Source organism: Miniopterus schreibersii (assembly GCF_964146895.1).
Source record: "Miniopterus schreibersii genome assembly, chromosome: 10".
Lineage (NCBI taxonomy): Eukaryota > Metazoa > Chordata > Mammalia > Chiroptera > Miniopteridae > Miniopterus > Miniopterus schreibersii.
Genome location: NC_138110.1, coordinates 14,742,761 through 14,762,090, shown reverse-complemented (window position 1 = coordinate 14,762,090; position 19,330 = coordinate 14,742,761). Strand labels below are relative to the sequence as shown.

The following is a 19,330-nucleotide window of genomic DNA, read 5'->3' as shown; positions in this document are numbered from 1 at the left end:
ATGTAAGTTCTTTGGTTAATCTCTCCCTCTCTATTCCTCCACCCCACCTTCCCCCTGAAATTCGTCAGACTGCTCCATGATTCTATGTCTCTGTATCTATTTTGTTCATCAGTTTATTTTGTTCATTAGATCCCACATATGAGCGAGATCATGTGATACTTGTCTTTCTCTGACTGGCTTATTTCACTTAGCATAATACTCTCCAGTTCCATCCACGTGGGCCCTGCTTTTTGCTAGAGTCTAGGAAAACAGTGTTGAGCAAGCTAAGAGATTGCTCTGTGGTTCTTGGCCATGAGCAGCTGCATGTGGACCATTAATCTTGCTGGCTGCCTGTGATCTGCCTGGTCCCTGCCCTCTGAGAGCTTCGTCTTTGGGCATGAGAGCTAATTTGAAACGTAACTACGATAAAAGGGCAAGAGGAGAAATATAGGGTACTGTGGAGCTTATTTATTGCAGGAGCATGTAACTAGTCTAGGAGGCCTGGAGAGACATTTTCAGAAAACGTGATGTTTACGTTGACCCCTGAAGGACAAGTAGGAGATCTGAGCAAAATAATACAGCAAATTGGTTTGGGTAGAGGGGAAAATCATCACCATAAGCCCAATCTGTAAAATTTATATTATGGTTCATAACTTCTTTTCTTTCAAAATTGGGATTCTTGCCCATTTGTGATGCCTTGAATTCCTCTGGATTACCTGGCAGGTCCTTTGAGCCATTGTGGGATGTGATTTCGTCGAACAAGTTGTAGAGCCTGGCTGTCTCTGGCACCATCCCCTTTCCTGTGTTTCGGGGCTTGGTTCTCCTAAATGGCTTCTTCCAACTTATGTACTCTAATGTAGTCAGTAGTGCTGGAAGGCTTTAAGCTGTAGCCTAAGAGTGGATAGGTATTTTATAAGATCTTCAGACCTATACAGGAATTAGAAATAGTTATCTTCTGAGGATTAAGCTGGCAGTGAATATGGTGTTTGTGGGAGCAAATTAAGAAATTATCTGTAGCTGTGTGGCTGAAGAGTTTGGGAACATCCCCAGTTCCAGTGCAGGTGGCTTTGGTGTGATCTCCAGGAGGCAGGGTTGGAATTTGGTTGGGATCTATGAAGGGGAAACCTGTCAGTAGTGGTACACTGTTAGGTTAGAGCCTGGGAAGGGAAGGGGGTCAGGCGATCTGGAGCGCAGGAAATGGAAACAGAAGTTTTCTGTTTGGTACTGTTCCGTGAACTTGGGAAGCAGTGGTAGGAGTTATCGTGTCCTGGAGATGAGCACAGCATGTGTTTGAATAATCATACTAAGCCCTCGTTCTGAGTACACATGCACCATACAGCCTTCCAATTGATGATAATTTACATCTGTTCAACTTGCCCACAGAGTCATGGTGCCAGTTATTGGTCCTGAGCCTCAGAGCCATGCTGGGCCATTTTCTCATTATAAAATCTAAGACTTGACACTGGAATGAGTTACCAGCTTTGTTCATGTGTGTCTTCTCTAAGATGCTGGGAGCCCTTGGCACACTGCCAGGAGTCGCGCTCTGATCCTACTTGGTGAGATTCAGCTCCGGGCCCACGGAATTCACCCCGGGGAACATCCTAGTGAGGTCCCTTGGTAACCCCTGCCTCCTGAAACTCAGCTCTCTTCCAGTTCCTTCCAGTCAAACTACACATTCGACCCAGAAACCCAGATGTGATTTTATTGAGACAGCTCAGAGTTAGGAGGGCCATGAAAAATAGAAAGTTTTAGATCTTGAGCTCTGATTTTTGGCTTTCAACAAAGTGCCATTGTTTATTCTGATCATTTTTAGAACTATGACTACAGGATAATTCTTGTCTTAGTGATCTTAGAGGAATTTAAAAATGTTTCCTGTCCCATGATTAAAGGTTTGAAACAGAAGAACCATGGATAAATGGATTCTTTGAAGACCTTTTACATGGAGTTTTACCAACTCTTCTGGTAAAAAGAGAATTTTTAATTAGTGGAAGAGAGTGACTATGTCCTTTGAGCTGGGACTCTGGCCAGCTCATTCATTTCATGGACACTGTTCAACGGCACCTTTTTCTCCTCTCTGTGTAATCACTGAATTACTGTGGCTTCCTGGTATTCGAACATTTAACATTTTTAATTGAGAGCCACTCTAAAAATCTATCTGCACATGGAAGAATCTGCATTCTTGAATGTTAGATATGAGGCCTGGGGGGATTCACAAGTCACTTAGCATGTGACTGACCATAGTTACCACTCATTGCTAACTCTTCAACCTACCACTAGCCCCCAAGCCCACCTGTACCCCCATTTCTCCTTCAGGGGCATATTTGCCAGATGAAATGGAATAGTGATACCTGGGAAGAACTCAGGATGTCTACCTGGAATGCCGTGGCTCTACTTTATTCCAAAGTCAGCAACAGAGGCATCTAATGTTGTCACTGAAAGAAAGAAATGGGGGACTAGTACTTTTAAAGCATGGTTCAAAACTATTTAGTTGTAGGGGTAGAGGAGAGGGTATGAGAGAAACTTGCCTGGTTCAGTGCCAGCCGTGTGGAATGGGCACAGCAAGTCCTCACGTAAGTCATCGGTAGGTTCTTGGAACTGCCACAAGTATAACAAAACCAGTTTTACCATAGGCTAACTGATATGAACAAGAGTTAAGCTCCTAGGGCATCTCATCAACATTATAATGAAACCATGTTGAACAAAACAGTGCTATTTGAGGACCTACTATATTAGAATTGACAGAAATCTTAGGGGCACTCAAGTATGATTCTACTGGGATTTATGTAATTTGCAGCACCCTTGCCTTTCTGGAGCAGGTAAAGACGGTTGTGGCTGGTCTGCCCAGATGTGATGGTCAGAAGACCTTCCTCCCTAAGATTGGTCTTAGCTCATCCTTTGGGCCTAGTCTTTCTTCACTCCACAGGGTTCCCTCTAGGTAGTTTTCTAGATGGTTCGTCGCTCCCGTTTCTCAACTATTCTCAGTTATCTGAGTTTAGTTCCCTTTCCTACCAGCCCTTTCCCTCCAGATATTTTCCAGTATGTCAGTAATTCTCTCAAAGGGATCAAGAGCAAACCCCTGTTTGGATTTTACCTCTTTTCTGGCCTCCTGAATACTTTTTTTGAATACTGTGCAAGATTTAGCAACCTTGTTATGATATTGTCCTGTACTGGGTTTAGCTAAAACACCCAGATCTTGGTCACATTCTATTAGGCCACCATCATCCCTATTCCTTTATTTGTATAATGAGTTTTAAAATGTCTCAATGCAGGAAGACTGTACCACACTTTACTGTATTTGCTTAATTAGATTTTACAGCTATTAATTTATAGGCACTTAATTTGCGTGCCTGCCAGTCTTTAATATTTCAGAGGAAACCTTGACCCTGGAACCTGTGATTACAGTAAAACCTGTCTCACTGCCAGGTAGCCAAATTCCATAGTTTAACTCTTCTAATTTATCACCGGGTTTAGGGAGTCCCTCCCTCCCTGCTTCCTTCCCTGCTTCTCTCCCTGCTTCTCTCTCTCCCTGCCTGCCTCCCTCCTGTCCTCTAGAGGTTATTCAAATCCTCTGCGTTGTTGCATTGGGTTAGTGTCCATTGAACAGCACCATCCACTGGAACTTTCTGTGATTATGGAAATATTCTCTAGCTACACTGATCAATCCAGTAGCCACTAGACATGAGTGGCTGTTGAGCACTGGAAATGTGGCTAGTGTTACCAAGGAACGGAATTTTAATTTTAATTGCATATTTAAATTAAATTTCATTTAGCCTCATGGAGCTAGTGGCTACTTATTGGACAGTGCAGACATAGAGTTCAGTTGAGAAGATAAGACTTCCCTACAAGGCAAAAAGATGACAGTGACTTATTACTCAGCACCAGAGCACATGGCCAGTCTGAAGAAAGGCCCAGAGGAAGGCGCTGGGCCTCCCCAGTGGGCTTGCATTTCTGACCTCTGGACTGAGCTCTGGTTTCTGACTTCTCACTGCCCTTTGGCCATCTCTGCCTGGGCCTGGGGAAGATAACCTCTGATCAAGAAACCCAAGTTCTTTTCTCTCCCTTAGCCTCAGACCCACTCTCCTTCCTTATTTCCTATCATCTAATAGCATCAGCCCCACTCACACCGAAACTGGAAACTTGAGTTGGTGTCTTCTCCTTTGCCTTGATCTGTCTCCGAGCCATGCTGCTCCCCCAGGAGTAGCTTTGGAACCAGTCCCATGCTCTCCATCTGCCAGACAGTGAGCGAGCCACGTAATCAGTGTCCCTGCCCTCCTTCCTCTGGACTGGGCTCCCTTCAGTCTGCCCTCTGCCAAAGTCATCCAGTGAGCCTGCCACTCACCTGCCTAACTGTGTTGCCCTGCACAGCACAGAGGATGAGCCCAGGCTCGGGCACCCGTTCCCCTCCCCCACCTCCAGTGCACTGACTGTCCCCGTTTCCCGGTGCCCCACTCGTCTCCCTTTGTCTCAGGTGGTTCGCCCCTTCTCTTCTCCATTCTTCAAGGCCTGGCTCAGGCGCCTGCTCGCCTGGGCTTTCCTCAGCGTTATGCTCTATTTCCCTCCCCACACCCCCTCGCAGGTGCATTAACTTCCTTCCTTGTCTGAGTTCACAGAACCCATCCATTGCTGGTATTAAACTGACTGCGTCACCTTGTAATTACTCGTGTGTGTGTGTTCTCCTGATGACACAGCCCGTGAAGCCCTGTGCGCTTGGACTCTCATGTGGATTCCTTACCCCTCGGTCTGCTTTCAGCACAGAGTAAGCACTTCTGGTGCAAGAGCTGCATGGGCCTCAGCAGACCGGTGGGGTGAATGGGTGCTGCATGGGAAAGTTCAGGGAAGAAGGGAATTGTGTCACTGGGAAGAGCACAGGGACTTTGGGGATAAAGCAGGCTGTGGTGAGCCGTCAGTGCCAGGCCAAGGAGGTCCAGTCTGATCCACTGGTCCGTGGGGAAGAGACGTTTTAGAAAGATTGGCCCTGGCTGGGTAGCTCAGTTGGTTAGAGTGTTGTCCCCATATGCCAAGGTGGAGGGTTTGATCTCCGGTCAGGGCACATAAGAATCAACCAATGAATGCATAAATAAGTGGAACAGCAAATCAGTGTCTCTGCCTGTCTGTCTCTCCTCCCCTTCCTCTTTCTCTCTAAAATCAATAAATGAAAATTAAAAAAAACTCAGGTAAATGAGGTGACAGGTGAGTTAGGATGAAGAGAAGCTGCCACACATGAGCAGCAGCTACACTGGGTGGGGCATGTGACAGGGTTCAGTAGCTTCTGAAAGAAGGAGCGATTGAGGTTATGCTAGTCTGTGGACTCTCCTGCTGTTACTGATAACACGAGGCTATCAGTGAAGACAGTGAATTTGGGGTTTTATAGGCAGGTGTAATTTTCACAGCTACTCTCTAATGTTATCGTCATCTTTTCTGGAATTTAAAAAAACAATTTATACTTAAGGTCATGTATCCTGAAGCTTCTGGAGTTGCTTCATTTTCAAAGTTGACTGTTCTTACAGGACATCAGGTGCCAAATTCCCTAAAATAACACAGCCACCGCACTTATACTGAGCAAGTCACCAAGTTCTGTTAATTCTGCCTTTAAAATGCCATGCTTTTTAGTTTTTAATCCTCACCTGAGGATGTGTTTTTATTGCTTTTTAGAGAGAGGAAAAAAGAGAGGCATCAATTGGTTGCCTCCCGTATGCACCCCGGCCGAGAATTGAACCCACAACCTAGGTATGTGCCCTGACCGGAAATTGAACCCACAGCTTTTTTTCTGGTGTACAGGACAACATTCCAACCAACTGAGACACCCAGCCAGGGCTTTTTTAAAAGTTATTTAAAAAAATTTTTATTGATTGATTGATTTGAGAAAGAGAGAGAGAAAGAGGGAAAGGGAGAGGGAGGGAGGGGGCCACAGTACCTTTAGGACCTTATCTTCAAAGTCACACACACACGTACATCCTCCATATTCTGTTTATTCGAAAGAATTCACTAAGCCCAGGTGTGGGCGGAAAACTAAGCCCCACCTCTTGAAGAGAAGAATATCAGCTCGTAGACATTTTAAAACCACACAACATAATTTCTAAAACGTAGTCACCTTGACCATTAAATTATGTTTCTGCTGTAGAGGGTCATCTTTCACTTCTTCCCATTTGTTAACTTTTCCACTTGGTATAATAATAGTCATGATTTAGTAAAGGTTGAGAAATTTAGATGTGCAGAATCCTATGTTTCTCCCTTTTTTTCCTGGAACAAATGTCCTAGGGACTTCCTCGTTTAGAATGGCACGTGTTGGTGTGCCAGTGGCGGACACCAACGGTCCTGTGGGCCGGGCTGTTTGCTGTCATCGGAATCGGCTGAGCCTGAGCTGGACGTGTTTTCCGTCCTGTATCTTTGTTCTCACCACACACATCTTATTGTCTCTATTCCACCTGTATTCTAGGTATATTTTAGGTATGTGTAGATCTGATCTCCACAGCAGACTGTAAGCCCCTCGGGCAGAGAAGAATGTGCCTTGTTCAGTTTTGGGCCCCTCCTTTCTGCCTGCACAATGTCTTGGATGTCACGGTCACTCAGCACATTTTTGTTGAATGTGTAATTTGAAGGCCAAAGTGGAGAACAGAGAGAGTGAAAAGTGAGGAGAGGGGCCAGCCGTGTGAAGTCGGGAGCCCATCAAGAGAGTGAAGAGGGACAAGGCGCAGAGGGTGGGAATTGGGGAGGAAAGGCGGGAGGCGGAGAGGACAGGATATGGCAGGAGTTGGCCATGGCGAGAACGTGGGATGAGGTGGGGAGGAGAGGCGCGCAGGAGAGCTCTGAAACGCATGCAACAGGGTCTTGTCTCATAGCTGGGGCAAGAGCAGGGAGGCGTGGGAAGATGAACGGTATCTACGGTGTAGCAGGCACAGGGTGGACACTGCGTATGTTTAAAAAAATAGTGATCACCTCTTTAATCCGGGGAGTGTTCACTGTGAGCCTGCGGTGTCACGGGTAATCACTAGAAGTATAAACAACATGTAGTTTGTGGAAGGTCAATACATAAATTGATTTAGGGGAGAAGGTTAAGATGTGCCAGTCCCTGACTTCGGACTTCCTTGTCCTCGTGGACAGCTGGTATACGTGACACCTGGGTCACAGTGGCTCCCTGTGCGGAAAGAACACTATTTCCCACCCCAGATATCACCATTTTTTGGGAGGGGGGGAGATCAGCTGCCATTGTGAAGAATAAGGAATCAGATATAAAGTTACCTTCTCAAGGCACATCTGTAGGAGAAAAGGTAAATTCTAGTATCTTGTTTTGAGTTGGAACTTGAGGTTTGTTTCACCATAGGAACAAGTTGGATAGATTTTGTAACAGGCCTTGTGGGCAGGCATGGGAATCTGATAGCCTCTTATACACAGTGTATATGAGCAGGCTGTCTTACAAATGAGCCTTCTGAATACCGCCTGTTTATAAGATGGGCCTTCCTCTATGCCACTCACCTTGCTTTATGTCTTGATGAAGAATTAGAAAATTCAGTGGGAAAGAAAACACATGTCAGGTGCATAGAACCATCTCTGTTACTTTAACAGATTGATAGTAACAAGAAGAGACACTGAAATCAAGAGGATACCTGTAGTCATTCAGCCTCACCTCTTCTGTGCTTGTGCTTTCTCTGCATTCATTGTACATTCTATCTCCAAATAATATTTCCAGTGTCAGAGCCACCTTAGTTAAATATTTAATTCTCCTGGAGTCATAACCAGCGACCAAAATGTCATGCATAGATTTTATGAAAGTAATAAAATGCTTCAGGAGGTACAGTGGCTCGGCTTCTTGGCTCGGGGCCTACACCAATTAGTCACACACCTGGTCATGTGTTTCCTTACGGGATGACGGTGGCTGCTTATCTGTGTGCAAGCTCGTTATTTGGAGGAAACAGAGATAAGAAGTTTTTGCTGTGTGTCTGAACCCCATGTGTAAAAACGATTTTTATAGAGTAACAGTCTCTTTCCTGCTCCCTGCCCTTAACTTCAGATTGAAGTAAATTTCCTACAACAGCTGCTTGTAAATAGTAAGTGCTCAATAAAGCCCCTCTCTCCCTTTCATCTCCCAGCTATCGCCCACATGTTACATAAGAGAACCCTTTTCATACCTTCCGAATATACAGCTCTGTACCTTTGTGAGTTGGCTAAAATATAACTTGTAGGTTTGTTTTTCTTATGACAAGGTTTATTCATTTTAGAAATGCAAAAGCCTGGATTTCTAAACCTGTGATTTTATTTTTAAATTTTTATTTATTTATTTTAAATATATCTTTATTGATCTCAGAGAGAGGAAAGGAGAGGGAGAGAGAGGGATAGAAACATCAATGATGAGAGAGTCATTGATCAAGCCCGCAACCGGGTATGTGCCCTGACCGGGAATCGAACCCCGATCCCCTGGATCCTAGGTCAACGCTCAACCGCTGAGCCACGCCTGGCCGGGCTAAACCTGTGATTTTAAATTGTTCTCTCTTTTTTTTTTTTTTCCTTCTGTATTTTATGAAGTTTCTACAGAAATTTAGTTTTCAAACCAAAATAATGTTTCAAAATGGAAAAAAACCCCAGATAAGCAAAAAGAAGTTATCCATTATCCAGAAGTGACTGCTATTAACATCATTCTTTCTAGATCTTTTCCTGTGCATATAATTGATATTTATTTTTAAATGAGATTATGTTGTATATGATAAGCTCTCAGTTTTCAGGGGGAATAAACAGTATAAGGCTATTTCCAGCTTGCTGCCTGGGCAGAGTCAGTAGGTGGAGGGGGCAGGAGGGGTGGGGATGCTCTTTTCCACTCGCTCCTTTCATGGAGTTTCCCTCTTCTTGGCCTTCTGGATCTTCATTGACCTGGAAGATGGGGAGAGGATGGAGCATGGGGAGTGGGAGGGTCTATGGGCCTGGTTTGGAAAATACGGACCCCCCCTCCCGCCCGTCATTTCTGCCACGTTCTATTGGCCAGAACCTAGTCACATGCTGTCCCTGATTGCAAGGAATGCTGGGAAATGTAGTTTACTTGTGGGTCCAAGTGGAAAAGGGAGGCAGCTTGTTGAACAACTTGCTGCTGGTCTCTAACTCATTTGTATAAACGATTTGAAATTTTAATATCTAGTTCATCTCAAACATGTTTTTGTATGCTAAATCTGGTCACCTCTCCGTCTTTATGCTATGCAAAGCTTACCGTCTCTTGCCAGATCTTCTAATTGGTCTCCCTCTTCTGTTCTTGTTCCCTAAGAGTCCATTCCCCCAAAAAACCAAAGTGGTCTTTCAAAGACTTTAAGTCAAATTTTGTCACTCCCCTACCTGTGACTTTCCAAAGGGGGTTGGAATAATGGCCACCCTCTATCAAGTGAGGCTGGCCTCGTGGGTCTCTGGCTCTACCGTACCACACTAGCCTCTCCCTATAATGCCAGACTTGCTCCCCTCATGCCTTGGGAATTGCTAGCACCCCTGCATGACCTGCCCTCCCCCATCAGCACCCTCTTTCTCCTTCAGGTTTCAGCTCAAATGTTCAATATCCTCTCCCTTTCCCTCTACTTAGTTGCTTATATTTTACTCTCGTCTTGTCATCAAAGCACTTACCACCCTCAGAAATTATTGTGCTTGTTTGTTTTGCATTGTGTATTTGTATTATGTCTGTCTTTTTTCTAGATGGTGGGTTCTCCAGGCTGGAACTCCATCTTGCTCACATCTGTATCCTCAGATTATGTGCCTGGCACAAGGTAGTGGGAAATTAGTAAATACTTGTGGAATGAATGAAGGCCACTACAGATTCACACATATTTTCAATGACCATATTGTAGCCCTTTGCACAGAATTGCTAGAAATGTTTAGCTGTCCACTTTGAGGGACTTTCCATTTCTTTCAGTTAAAAAAAAAATGCTTTGGGAACTATCTTTTTAGTTTTTTTTTGTTTGTGTTGTGCACATAGCTGTTCTTATTTTCTTAGGATTGATTCCTAAATGAGAATTTGTTTAGTGAAAGGGTGTGTGTACAAAATGTTAAGTGCTCAATAAAGCACTTAAAATTATTACCATCATGTATTTCCATTTGCCCTGCAGACTCTGGATTTGCTTGCCGATATAGTTGTGAGCTCTTGTATAATGCACTCTCAGTAACACTAGGATGTGGGACTGGTAGGGTGGGGTGTTTTATCTTGTATTATTATATCCCCAGATCTTAGAACAGGTGCTCATGTTTACTAAGTAAATAAATCATTTTCCATAAAAATTTCAGTTATTCCTTTACTTATTTTTTTACTTATTCATATAAATGTTGGCTGATTTGAAAACGTATGCCTTTGGAAAGTAGGTCCACCCACCCAATGTAAGAACATTCACCCAACGTTAATGTGAACCTCAGGGAGTCGGGTATTAGCTGGGCTTACCCTGTTCCTTCCAATCCAAACAAGGTTCAGTTGAGCCCCTATCCAGTTTGTGGAAAGTATAGAACACTGCCTGGGATTTCTGAGACTTCCAAGCACTACAAGAGGGAGAGACGGTTTCTTACTAGAATTCTTGTTTTTTGCTGTGACTGGTGACTATATCTTGGTTTCCATCTTAGACACAGTCCCTTCTTTATCTTCCCCAAATCAGCCCCAAGTGCAAGGCTGGGTGTGGAAACAGACCTGGTGCGCTGCCTGAGTTGATTCTCTGAAGGAGTCACTGCTCAGCCCGGCGGGCGTGGCTCAGCTGTTGAGCGTCGACCTAGGATCCAGGTGATCGGGGTTCGACTCCCGGTCAGGGCACATGCCCGGGTTTCGGGCTTGATCCCTAGTAGGGGGCATACAGGAGGCACTTGATCAATGACTCTCTCACCATTGATCCTTCTATCTCTCTCCCTCTCACTGAAATTAATAAAGACATTAAAAAAAAAAAAGTCACTGCTCAGTGGGGAGACAGAGAAAATACATTCCCTGTCCTCCATTTCTTCTTCTAAATGAGTCCTCACTGCACCTCACATAAAGTCTTTAACCCCTAGGATTTGGTTTTAACTATGGTTCTCATGGTTTTTATGCTGTGGACACTAGTGGGCCCAGACGCTTCCCAGGTATACTATGAGCTCTATGAAGCTATGTTGCCAAATTGTGATTGATGTGTTAAAAATACTTTGTGACATTCCTTGACTGAGATGGCCATGAGAGATGCCAAGTGATTGACAGTGGGGGACAGCCTGCTGTGAGGCAGAACAGAGCCTTACCCTAGATAACATCTGTGCTGAGAGAATCTTTGACAAGGGCCTGTGAGGTGAGTGTGTGAGAGAAAGGCCAGGGTAGTAAACCTGGCAGTTACAGGAACGAGGGACTTCGGTAAACACTTGGGGACACTGTTATGCATAGTAGTTATTCCTGACTTGTCTTAATCCTTTCATGAAGGCTGCCAAACACATCACATCCTGCCGAACGTGAGTGCAGCCTCGTTTGAAAGTGGTCATAAGCACACACAAGTTGAGAAGCCTCTTGTGAACCACACCTGTGTCCTGCTGTGTTTGTGTGTGAGCAGCCTTGTGTCGGGGCTGGATGGTGGGAAGGACGGTTGAATGGCTGGAAGAAACCTGGAGAGTCAGTGATCTCAAGCATGGGTTCCAATTGCACGTGTGCCGGCTTGATCTGGTGGCTAATTGACAAAGCTTCAGCATCTTAGACTCATCCCAGGGATGTTTTATTTCTCCCTGACATGATCTGCGTAATCACTTAGGTTTTCTTTTTCTCACCTAGGTTTTGACTAAACATGGGGTAGATGCATTTCATAGTACTTCTCTCTTCCTCCTCAGTGCTTGTGTCCCAAGGGCTTCATTCCTAGCCATTTTTTCTTTTCACTCTTTTGGGATAACTTTCCATTAACCTCTAGTTGTAACTACCAACTCTACATGGGTAACTCCCAAATCTATCCCAGACTAGACATCTCTCCCATTTATCAGTTTAGTCATTTATTTTTTTGCACCTGATTGTTTCATAGACTCATTGAATTCAACTCAGTCCTCTGTTTTATGCTAACACTTAGTGACCCACATTGGAAACCTGTGCATTATCTTGGACTTCTGCCTGCTACCTCCTTCTCAGCCCTCTGATCTGTCCTGAATGTCTTAGCCTTAAATACTTCTCCAGCGGGGGGTCCTGTGCCGTTGTCACTTTGAGCAGACCACAAGCATATTCATATCTGTATTTCAAGATCTAGCTCAATGCCCAGTGCATAGGAGCCGCTTAGAAAATTATTGGAATGAATGAGTAAACAGATGAATGAATTCTGAGATGATTTGGGATGATTTCCATTTAGGATGGTCTTTTTAATTCTTTTTACCAGAACCGAGGAATTATGTTTGCTTGTCAGCACTGATATTTTGAAACCATAATGTTGAAGAAATATTTTTGCCACATGAAATTCCTTCCCATTTCAGGCCACTCACACAAATATGTACACTTCAAAGGGGAAATTATTTATTAAATTTATGGTACCTCGTTGCATTTGGGCATTTATCTAGGTGGTTCCATGTGTGTGGTTGTGTTCCTGGCACAACCTGGAAATACTTCCTATCAGTGGCAGAAATAGTTGATCTGCAAGACCTAGTTTGAATTAAACTTGTGCTCAGTTTATCTAGATGCTCTAAATTTGTAGGGTCATTGGACTTTTGAGCTGGGCGGAATGTAGCTGTTTGAACTTAAGTGTAAGGAGCACTGGCCTCTGCTTGAATTGGTTTGTTCTATGTTTCATTTCTGGCCTGAAGAGGAATCATTGACTTTGCATATTGGGTGACAGTGTGATCCATTGAAGGTCTATTTTTTTAAACTTTTCTTTTTACCCCCCTCCAACAGGGAGAATCACGTGTTCTGAGAGTGAAGGTTGTTTCTGGAATTGATCTCGCCAAAAAAGACATCTTTGGAGCCAGGTATGTTTACTTTTTTTGGTAGTCTTTTTGTAGGCTTGCTAAACTCAAGCACTGTTCTCACCGAGGCATGCAGCAGGATCAGCCTGAGGCCTTCATAACACAGAGGTCACGGGACTCCACCTGCAGTTTCTGATTGAGTCTGGGATGCTGAAGCGGCTGGTCCAGGGACCACATTTTGCGCCAGGGCCTAGACCTTGCACGACAGTGGTCAACAGACTAGTCCTTCTATGGGTTGATTTCATGAGAAAATTGATTCTGATGTTTCTGTTTTTCACAGTGGAAAAATACAGTTTGGGAATAAGTCTGTGCTCATTTTAATATATCCCTTTAAAAAAAAAATTCCTAGTTTAGGGAAAGATAAAAGTGTCATTTTGTTCCTGAGAAACCTGCATATTCCTTGGCAAATACAATCTGAAGTAAGAGGTTTGGTAATTTGGATGCATTTAGTGATTTCTAGCAGGGAAGCAACCTGATCTTTTCAGTGTCTAGCTTTTTTATTTGAGTTTTGCACCGATACTCATGTACTATCTTTAGCTCAGTCCTCTTGTTCCTGTCTGCTTTTTGCAGTGCGTTGTGTTATGTGTTGGATGGGCAGCAGAGTGAGGTTAGAGCCACTGGGAACAGGGTTGGAACCAGATTTTGGAGAACAAAGACCTTTGAACTTCAGACTTAGAGGAGACACTAGATGTCCCAGTCCAGCTTTCCTTTATGGTTGACTAAAGTTTAAGCCCAGAAAGGTTGCTGCTTGCCTGGGTCATATAAGCTGGTAGCGCTAGAACAAATCTCCTGTCCCCTGTCCAGTGTCCTTTCCTCGTTGGGTACACCATGGGGTTTAACCATGAGGGCCATGGTGGCTGCTGCTGGTCATTATGACACTGGATCATCCGTGAGTCCCCTGCACCATCCCCTGTAGTGACCCTCCGGTTCAGGGCCTCAGGCTGACGTGGGAGACCCTTCGTAAGGAGCCCTCCTTCTGTCTAGCTACCTCAGCCTCCCATGGACTCAGATGAAGATTTTCCTGCCTTTGGGAGGCAAGCCTCTTTATTGTCTGTCCTGTCATCAAATAGAGTTTTAGTTTTGCCCATCAGAGAAGTTGGTAAGGTACTACTATAGCTCTTAGAAAAATTACCAAGAAAAACTGATGCAAGTTAGATGTCAGGGACATCTTTTAAGAAATTTTCCATACTTACATGTCCCCAAGTGACTAATTGAGGGTTAGCTACCTGGGCCATGTCACAGGAAACCTCACGCACAGGGACACTAACAGCCTGAGCTTCTGTGATGTGGGAGGGGAGCAGGCCCCACTGGCAGGTTCTTTCTCATTTGTCCATGAGGTTGCCCTGACTTATTTACCATGTGCCTGTGCTAATGCTCTATGGTTTGCTTGTCTTTTACCAGCGTAGAAATTCATCCAGGCAGAGATGTCTTCTTCAGTATCTTTATCCTACAGAACAAGACAGGGCAAACGGTTTTTTTAATTTAGACATTTGTATGCTGACTAGTAGACTGTGCCCGTATGTCAAAAATGCCTGTTGTTCACACTTACTCTTTTTTTTTTAATATATTTTTATTGATTTCAGAGAGAGGAAGGGAGAGGGGGAGAGAGAGAGAGAGAAACATCAATGATGAGTCATTGATCGGCGGCCTCCTGCACGCCCCCTGCTGGGGTTTGAGCCCGAAACCCGGGCATGTGCTCCTGGACCGTAGGTTGATGCTCAACTACTGAGCCACGCAGGCTGGGCCACACTTACTCTTTTGCATGCATTTGATAGTTTTGCATTTTATAGAAATTGGATTTGGAAAATTTCTGTGATTTTTTAAAAAAAAATTTTTGATTGTTTTTGTTTTGTTTTATCCAAAACCCTTCATTAAAAAAATGAAATGGATTCAGATTGTATTTATGTTCAGAAGGTCTGAGGTTAAAATTGGTAGTGGCATGAGGATTCAGATCGTTGGATACAAGCCTCAAGTTTTTACTGTTTATATGAGAAGAGGCAGGGTCATTTCTTAGCGACAGGGTAGAAAGGAATTCTCGATAAGGCTTCAAGATGTTAATTAGAAAGCTAAATAGTGTTGTGTCTGAATGGACCCAGTGTCGGAAAATGAGCCAGAAGCTTTAAATCTTAGTTCTGTCCTAAATTTCCTTAGTTTGATAAATACAACATAAATATTAACATAAATATACCACACGCTCCTCCCCACCTCTCTCAGATGGCAGCTTTCTCTGAGTGTCACGATTCTTTAACGACGCATTTGCCAGTGAGGCAGCTAAGACAGAAGGATTAGGTGGCGGAGCGGGTCCGTGGCATGTTGGTATGTCCCTCTAGAGTGGCATCATTCATCACCTTCATCTTCTGCCCAATTTGACCTGTACCCTTCTGCACGCTATCACAGGCACAGCCTTTCAGACCACCTCGTTGCGGTCCCCTTGTAACTGGCGTGCTGGACTCGGGGGGCTGGTCCTGGCAGCTCTCACGTATGTCTGAGGGAGCAGCCACACGTGTGGGAGGTTTGCTAGTGTGTGTCCTCTGCTCTCTGCTGGCGTGAGACCCTTTTCTCTGTGTCCTTCAGAACCCCTCCTCCCCCAACCTGTCGCTGAATATTCCCTCCACCCCCCCTTCCTTCTCCCTGCGCAGAAGCAGGCCTGGGGAGGAACCGAGCTCCTGTTCAGAAAGGGCCATGGACAGAGAGGAAGGCCTGTTGTCCTGAGAAAGAGCCTTAGCAAGTTCAAAGTGGTAGAAATCGCATAATATAGCCTTGGATGTTTTGACAGACAGGATTTAGGTTCTCTGGGGCTACCTCTCCTTAGTCTCCCAGGGAGATGGGTAGGAGAAAAGAGGCAGGATGTGTTTGTTGGTGGAGGGATGGTGATGCTGGGGTGGGGAGCATGCACTCCAGGTCTCCCTGGGGTCCTCAGCCCCAGGAGGCCGCCTGAGGCTACAGCTCAGAGGACTGGAGTTTGCAGCCCAGGCTCTGAGCTGAGATGGGGGTGTTCAACCCTGGGAGGCCTGCACCTGAAAGGCCCTTCTCCTTTCCGCTCTCTGTCCCAACCCAGCTCCGAGAATACCAGCTTCCTTCCAGCAAAGTCTAACTTCATTAAAGAGCCTTTGTGGAAAGAAGATCTGATAACGGACCTGCTGCTCAACTTGAACATTTGAGCAGTTGGTCTGTGTGGAAATGGCAGCCGTAGAGAAAGGTGGTTTCTTTTGGACCGTACTTTCAGTTCGAAGAGGGGCAGTCATATGATCTGAACAGGGATACTTTTGTCTGGAACAAATGCTAAATCAAATGGGATGTCAGGACGTAGGATGTGAGTGGAGACTGGTCACCCCAGGTCAGAGACATCAACCTTTATAATCCATACTATGGAAAAAAAATGCGATGTGATGTTTTTAAAAAGTGTTTTTTTTTTTTTTTAGAAGCCGAGCGAAAGAAAGTCTTTTTCAAAAAGTAGGCCATGCATAAAATGCCAGTAAAACGTCAAAAAGGAAGTAAAACTATGTGGAAACTGTGTCCATTGGGTATTTACTTCCATTTTGAAATTGAGCCAGTTGTCTTCATGAGATAAAGCCTAGTTAGGGGATTGAGGAGACAGCCTTTCGGTGAGAGGTCCTCTGTACCTGTCCATTCCGCCTCCTTTGCGCCCCACCCCCACCTCAGTGTTTGTGGGTGGATTGGCTTGAATTGGCCTCTGAAGTGATGCACCAGCACCTCCTCACCTCCACTGTCCACTCTGCTGCGGGCCCAGACCTAATGCATATAGGTCCCCTACCTGCCTGCATTTGCCTGTGGAGTCAATCCCAGCCTCCTGGTAAGGTGTAGGGTTGATGTCCCTGTGGAACTTGGTAAGCCAAGGCTTCTGGCCCTGTTCTCCCCACCCCACCTCTGGCCACAGCCTGCCTTTCCACGCAGCGGACGGTCCCTCTCCCCTGCACCCAGCACCCTCCTTTCCTCTGTCTGGTGCAGTCCCCTCCCTGCGGAATACACCCCCGCCCCTACCCGCGCCGAAATCTGGGCAACTCCAGCCTCTCCTCCTTCACCACTCAGCCGACTCAGTTGTCATCTCCTTCGGCACACAGGGCCACCTCACAGTCCCCGGCAGACCTCTTCTGTTTGGTGTGCCCCGACACCTGGAAGTGTTGTGGGTAGCTCTACCATTAGAATTTCTCCCCAAATAGATTTTTAGCTTCTGATGGCTAGATTATATTTTAGTTTTCATTCTCTAGGCCTAGCACATAGTAGATTCTCAAATATATACTGCAAGAGCGACTGGGTCAGGACCTTCTCTGCCTCACCTCTCCCTCCTTCCCTCCTTTTCCTGCCCTGTCGCTCAAAACTCACCATTCTCTAAATGTGCCATGTGTCCTTTGCTTATGTTTTCCCCTCGATGTGGAATCAGCTCGCATCCTTTCTGGCATGACTCACTCCTGGCCCGGTTCAGGTAGTAGGCAGCAGGCAGCACATCTCAGCTCCCAGCCCGGGAGGACAAAATAGCTCTTGTCCCTGCGCCATGCGCTTCCAGGCCCTTCCTCCTCCCCCAGCCCCTGCCTCAGCAGAGTTGGTTGGCTCAGAGGCTAGAACCCTTCTTATTCCTGTCTGTAAGCCCAGAGATCTTGGCACATGGCTGTTGCTCAGTAAATTGACTTGGATTCAATAAGTAGAACCTAATTATGGGGTGCTGTGGACAGGCCTGCCGGCTGGAGGGAAAGCCACTTTTTCTAATTCTCACAGAGGTGCCATTAGCTCACCAGGGATCTCCCTCGCCCCACCCTGGCATCCTGGGCAGGTACTTTTTGTAATTGTCACATAGGCTCCCTGCAGGCCAGGGAAGGAGGCCTGCCTAGGACCCGGATAAAAGGTGAGTGTGGAAAAGAGGAGCTTATGGGAAGCAAGTGCGAAGGCTGGTGTCAGAAAAGGGTCTCGGGAGCCAGCAGAATGGCCGGTGTGGGGCGATCTCCATTGGATGCTGATGTCTGTGCGAAATTACTACTTGGAACCCCACAGGAGGAGCACACTGTCTTGGAATGGTGGAATCAGAAACTTGTAGGTGGGGTGCATGAGGCCTAGCTGTGGCTGCAATGGAAGATCAAGACCCCTGGTCAGCTTGGCTGTCATTCCACACAGAAGAAGTGGAGGCCTTGGGTCAGGAACCTCACCCCCACCTACAGGCAGGGATCAATCAGCGGGACGACTCTGGACTTACAGGGGAGGCTTTTAGATGCTCTCTGATGTGGCAGCGATGAGTCCTGGTGTTTTGCCACAGAGAAAGGTGTACAGTTTGGAATAAAGAAATCATGCTTTTTTTCTTTTAAAATTTTTTAAATTACAGTTGACATACAATATTATATTAGTTTCAGATGTATAACATTGTGATTAGATATTTGTGGAACTTATGAAGTGATCACTCCAGTAAGTCTAATACCCATCTGACACCATATATAGTTACTACAGTATTATTGACTATATTCCCTATGCTGTACTTTACATCCCTGTGACTGTGTTGTGACTAGCAGTTGGTACTTCTTACACCTTTTTCACCCACCTCCCCAACCCACCTCCCACCTGACAACCATCAATTTTTCTGTATCTATGAGTTTATTTTGTTTTAGATTCCACATATAAGTGAAATCATACGGTAATTGTCTTTCTCTGACTGACTTAGCATAATACCCACTAGATCCATCCATGTTGTCGCAAATGGCAAGATTTCATTCTTTTTTATGGCTCAATAATATTCCATTGTGTATAGGTACCATATCTTCTTTATCCATTCATCTGTCAATAAATACTTAGGTTGTTTCTGTATCTTGGCTATTGTAGATAATGCTACAATGAGCATAGGGGTGCATATATTTGAATTAGTGTTTTGGATTTTTTTCAGATAAATACCCAGAAGTGGAATTGCTGGGTCATAAGGTAGTTCTATTTTAAATTTTTTGAGGAACCTCTAGTGTTTTCTGTAGAGTATGCTTTCCTAAAATGGGATGTAAGGAAGCAGAGGAGAGAATCATAGTAGCTCATGTTCATTGAGTGTGTACAATGGGCCAGGCACAGTTTGAGCTGACGACACAGGAGCTATTTACAGGAGGTACCCCCATTTTGCCCATAAGGAACCTGAGATATGAAAGATAGGTAAGTTGTAAAGCCTATACCTCTAGTAGGTTCTAGAGCTGTGAATTGAGGAGGTATTAGTGTAAGTTAATTACGGACTGTTTAGGGTGCTTACAGGATAGCCAGAGCTGTGCAGGGAATGTGACAGTGTCATCAGATTCTGCCCAAGCTTTAGGAAGAGGTAGTACCTACCTCCATTTTTTAGGTGAGAATATTGAGGTTCAGAGGGATTGTCATCGGCCCAAGAAGAAACAACTCTATAAGTGAGTGCTGGAACTGAAAGAGTTCAGATTTATCTGACTACAGTGCTCGTTCCAATGGTAGGTTAATACTGTTCTTGAAT

At 45.1% G+C, this 19,330-nt stretch overlaps 1 protein-coding gene across 2 annotated transcripts in view; it reads left to right on the top strand.

Annotated features, from left to right (window-relative positions):
* NEDD4L (NEDD4 like E3 ubiquitin protein ligase) overlaps positions 1 to 19,330 on the top strand; it is a 311,310-nt gene that overhangs the window by 87,162 nt on the left and 204,818 nt on the right. For both annotated transcript variants that reach the window (XM_081149158.1, XM_081149157.1), the window contains exon 2: positions 12,803 to 12,876. In XM_081149158.1, coding sequence (XP_081005284.1) covers positions 12,803 to 12,876 — 74 coding nt within the window. The remainder of the gene's footprint in view (positions 1 to 12,802; positions 12,877 to 19,330) is intronic.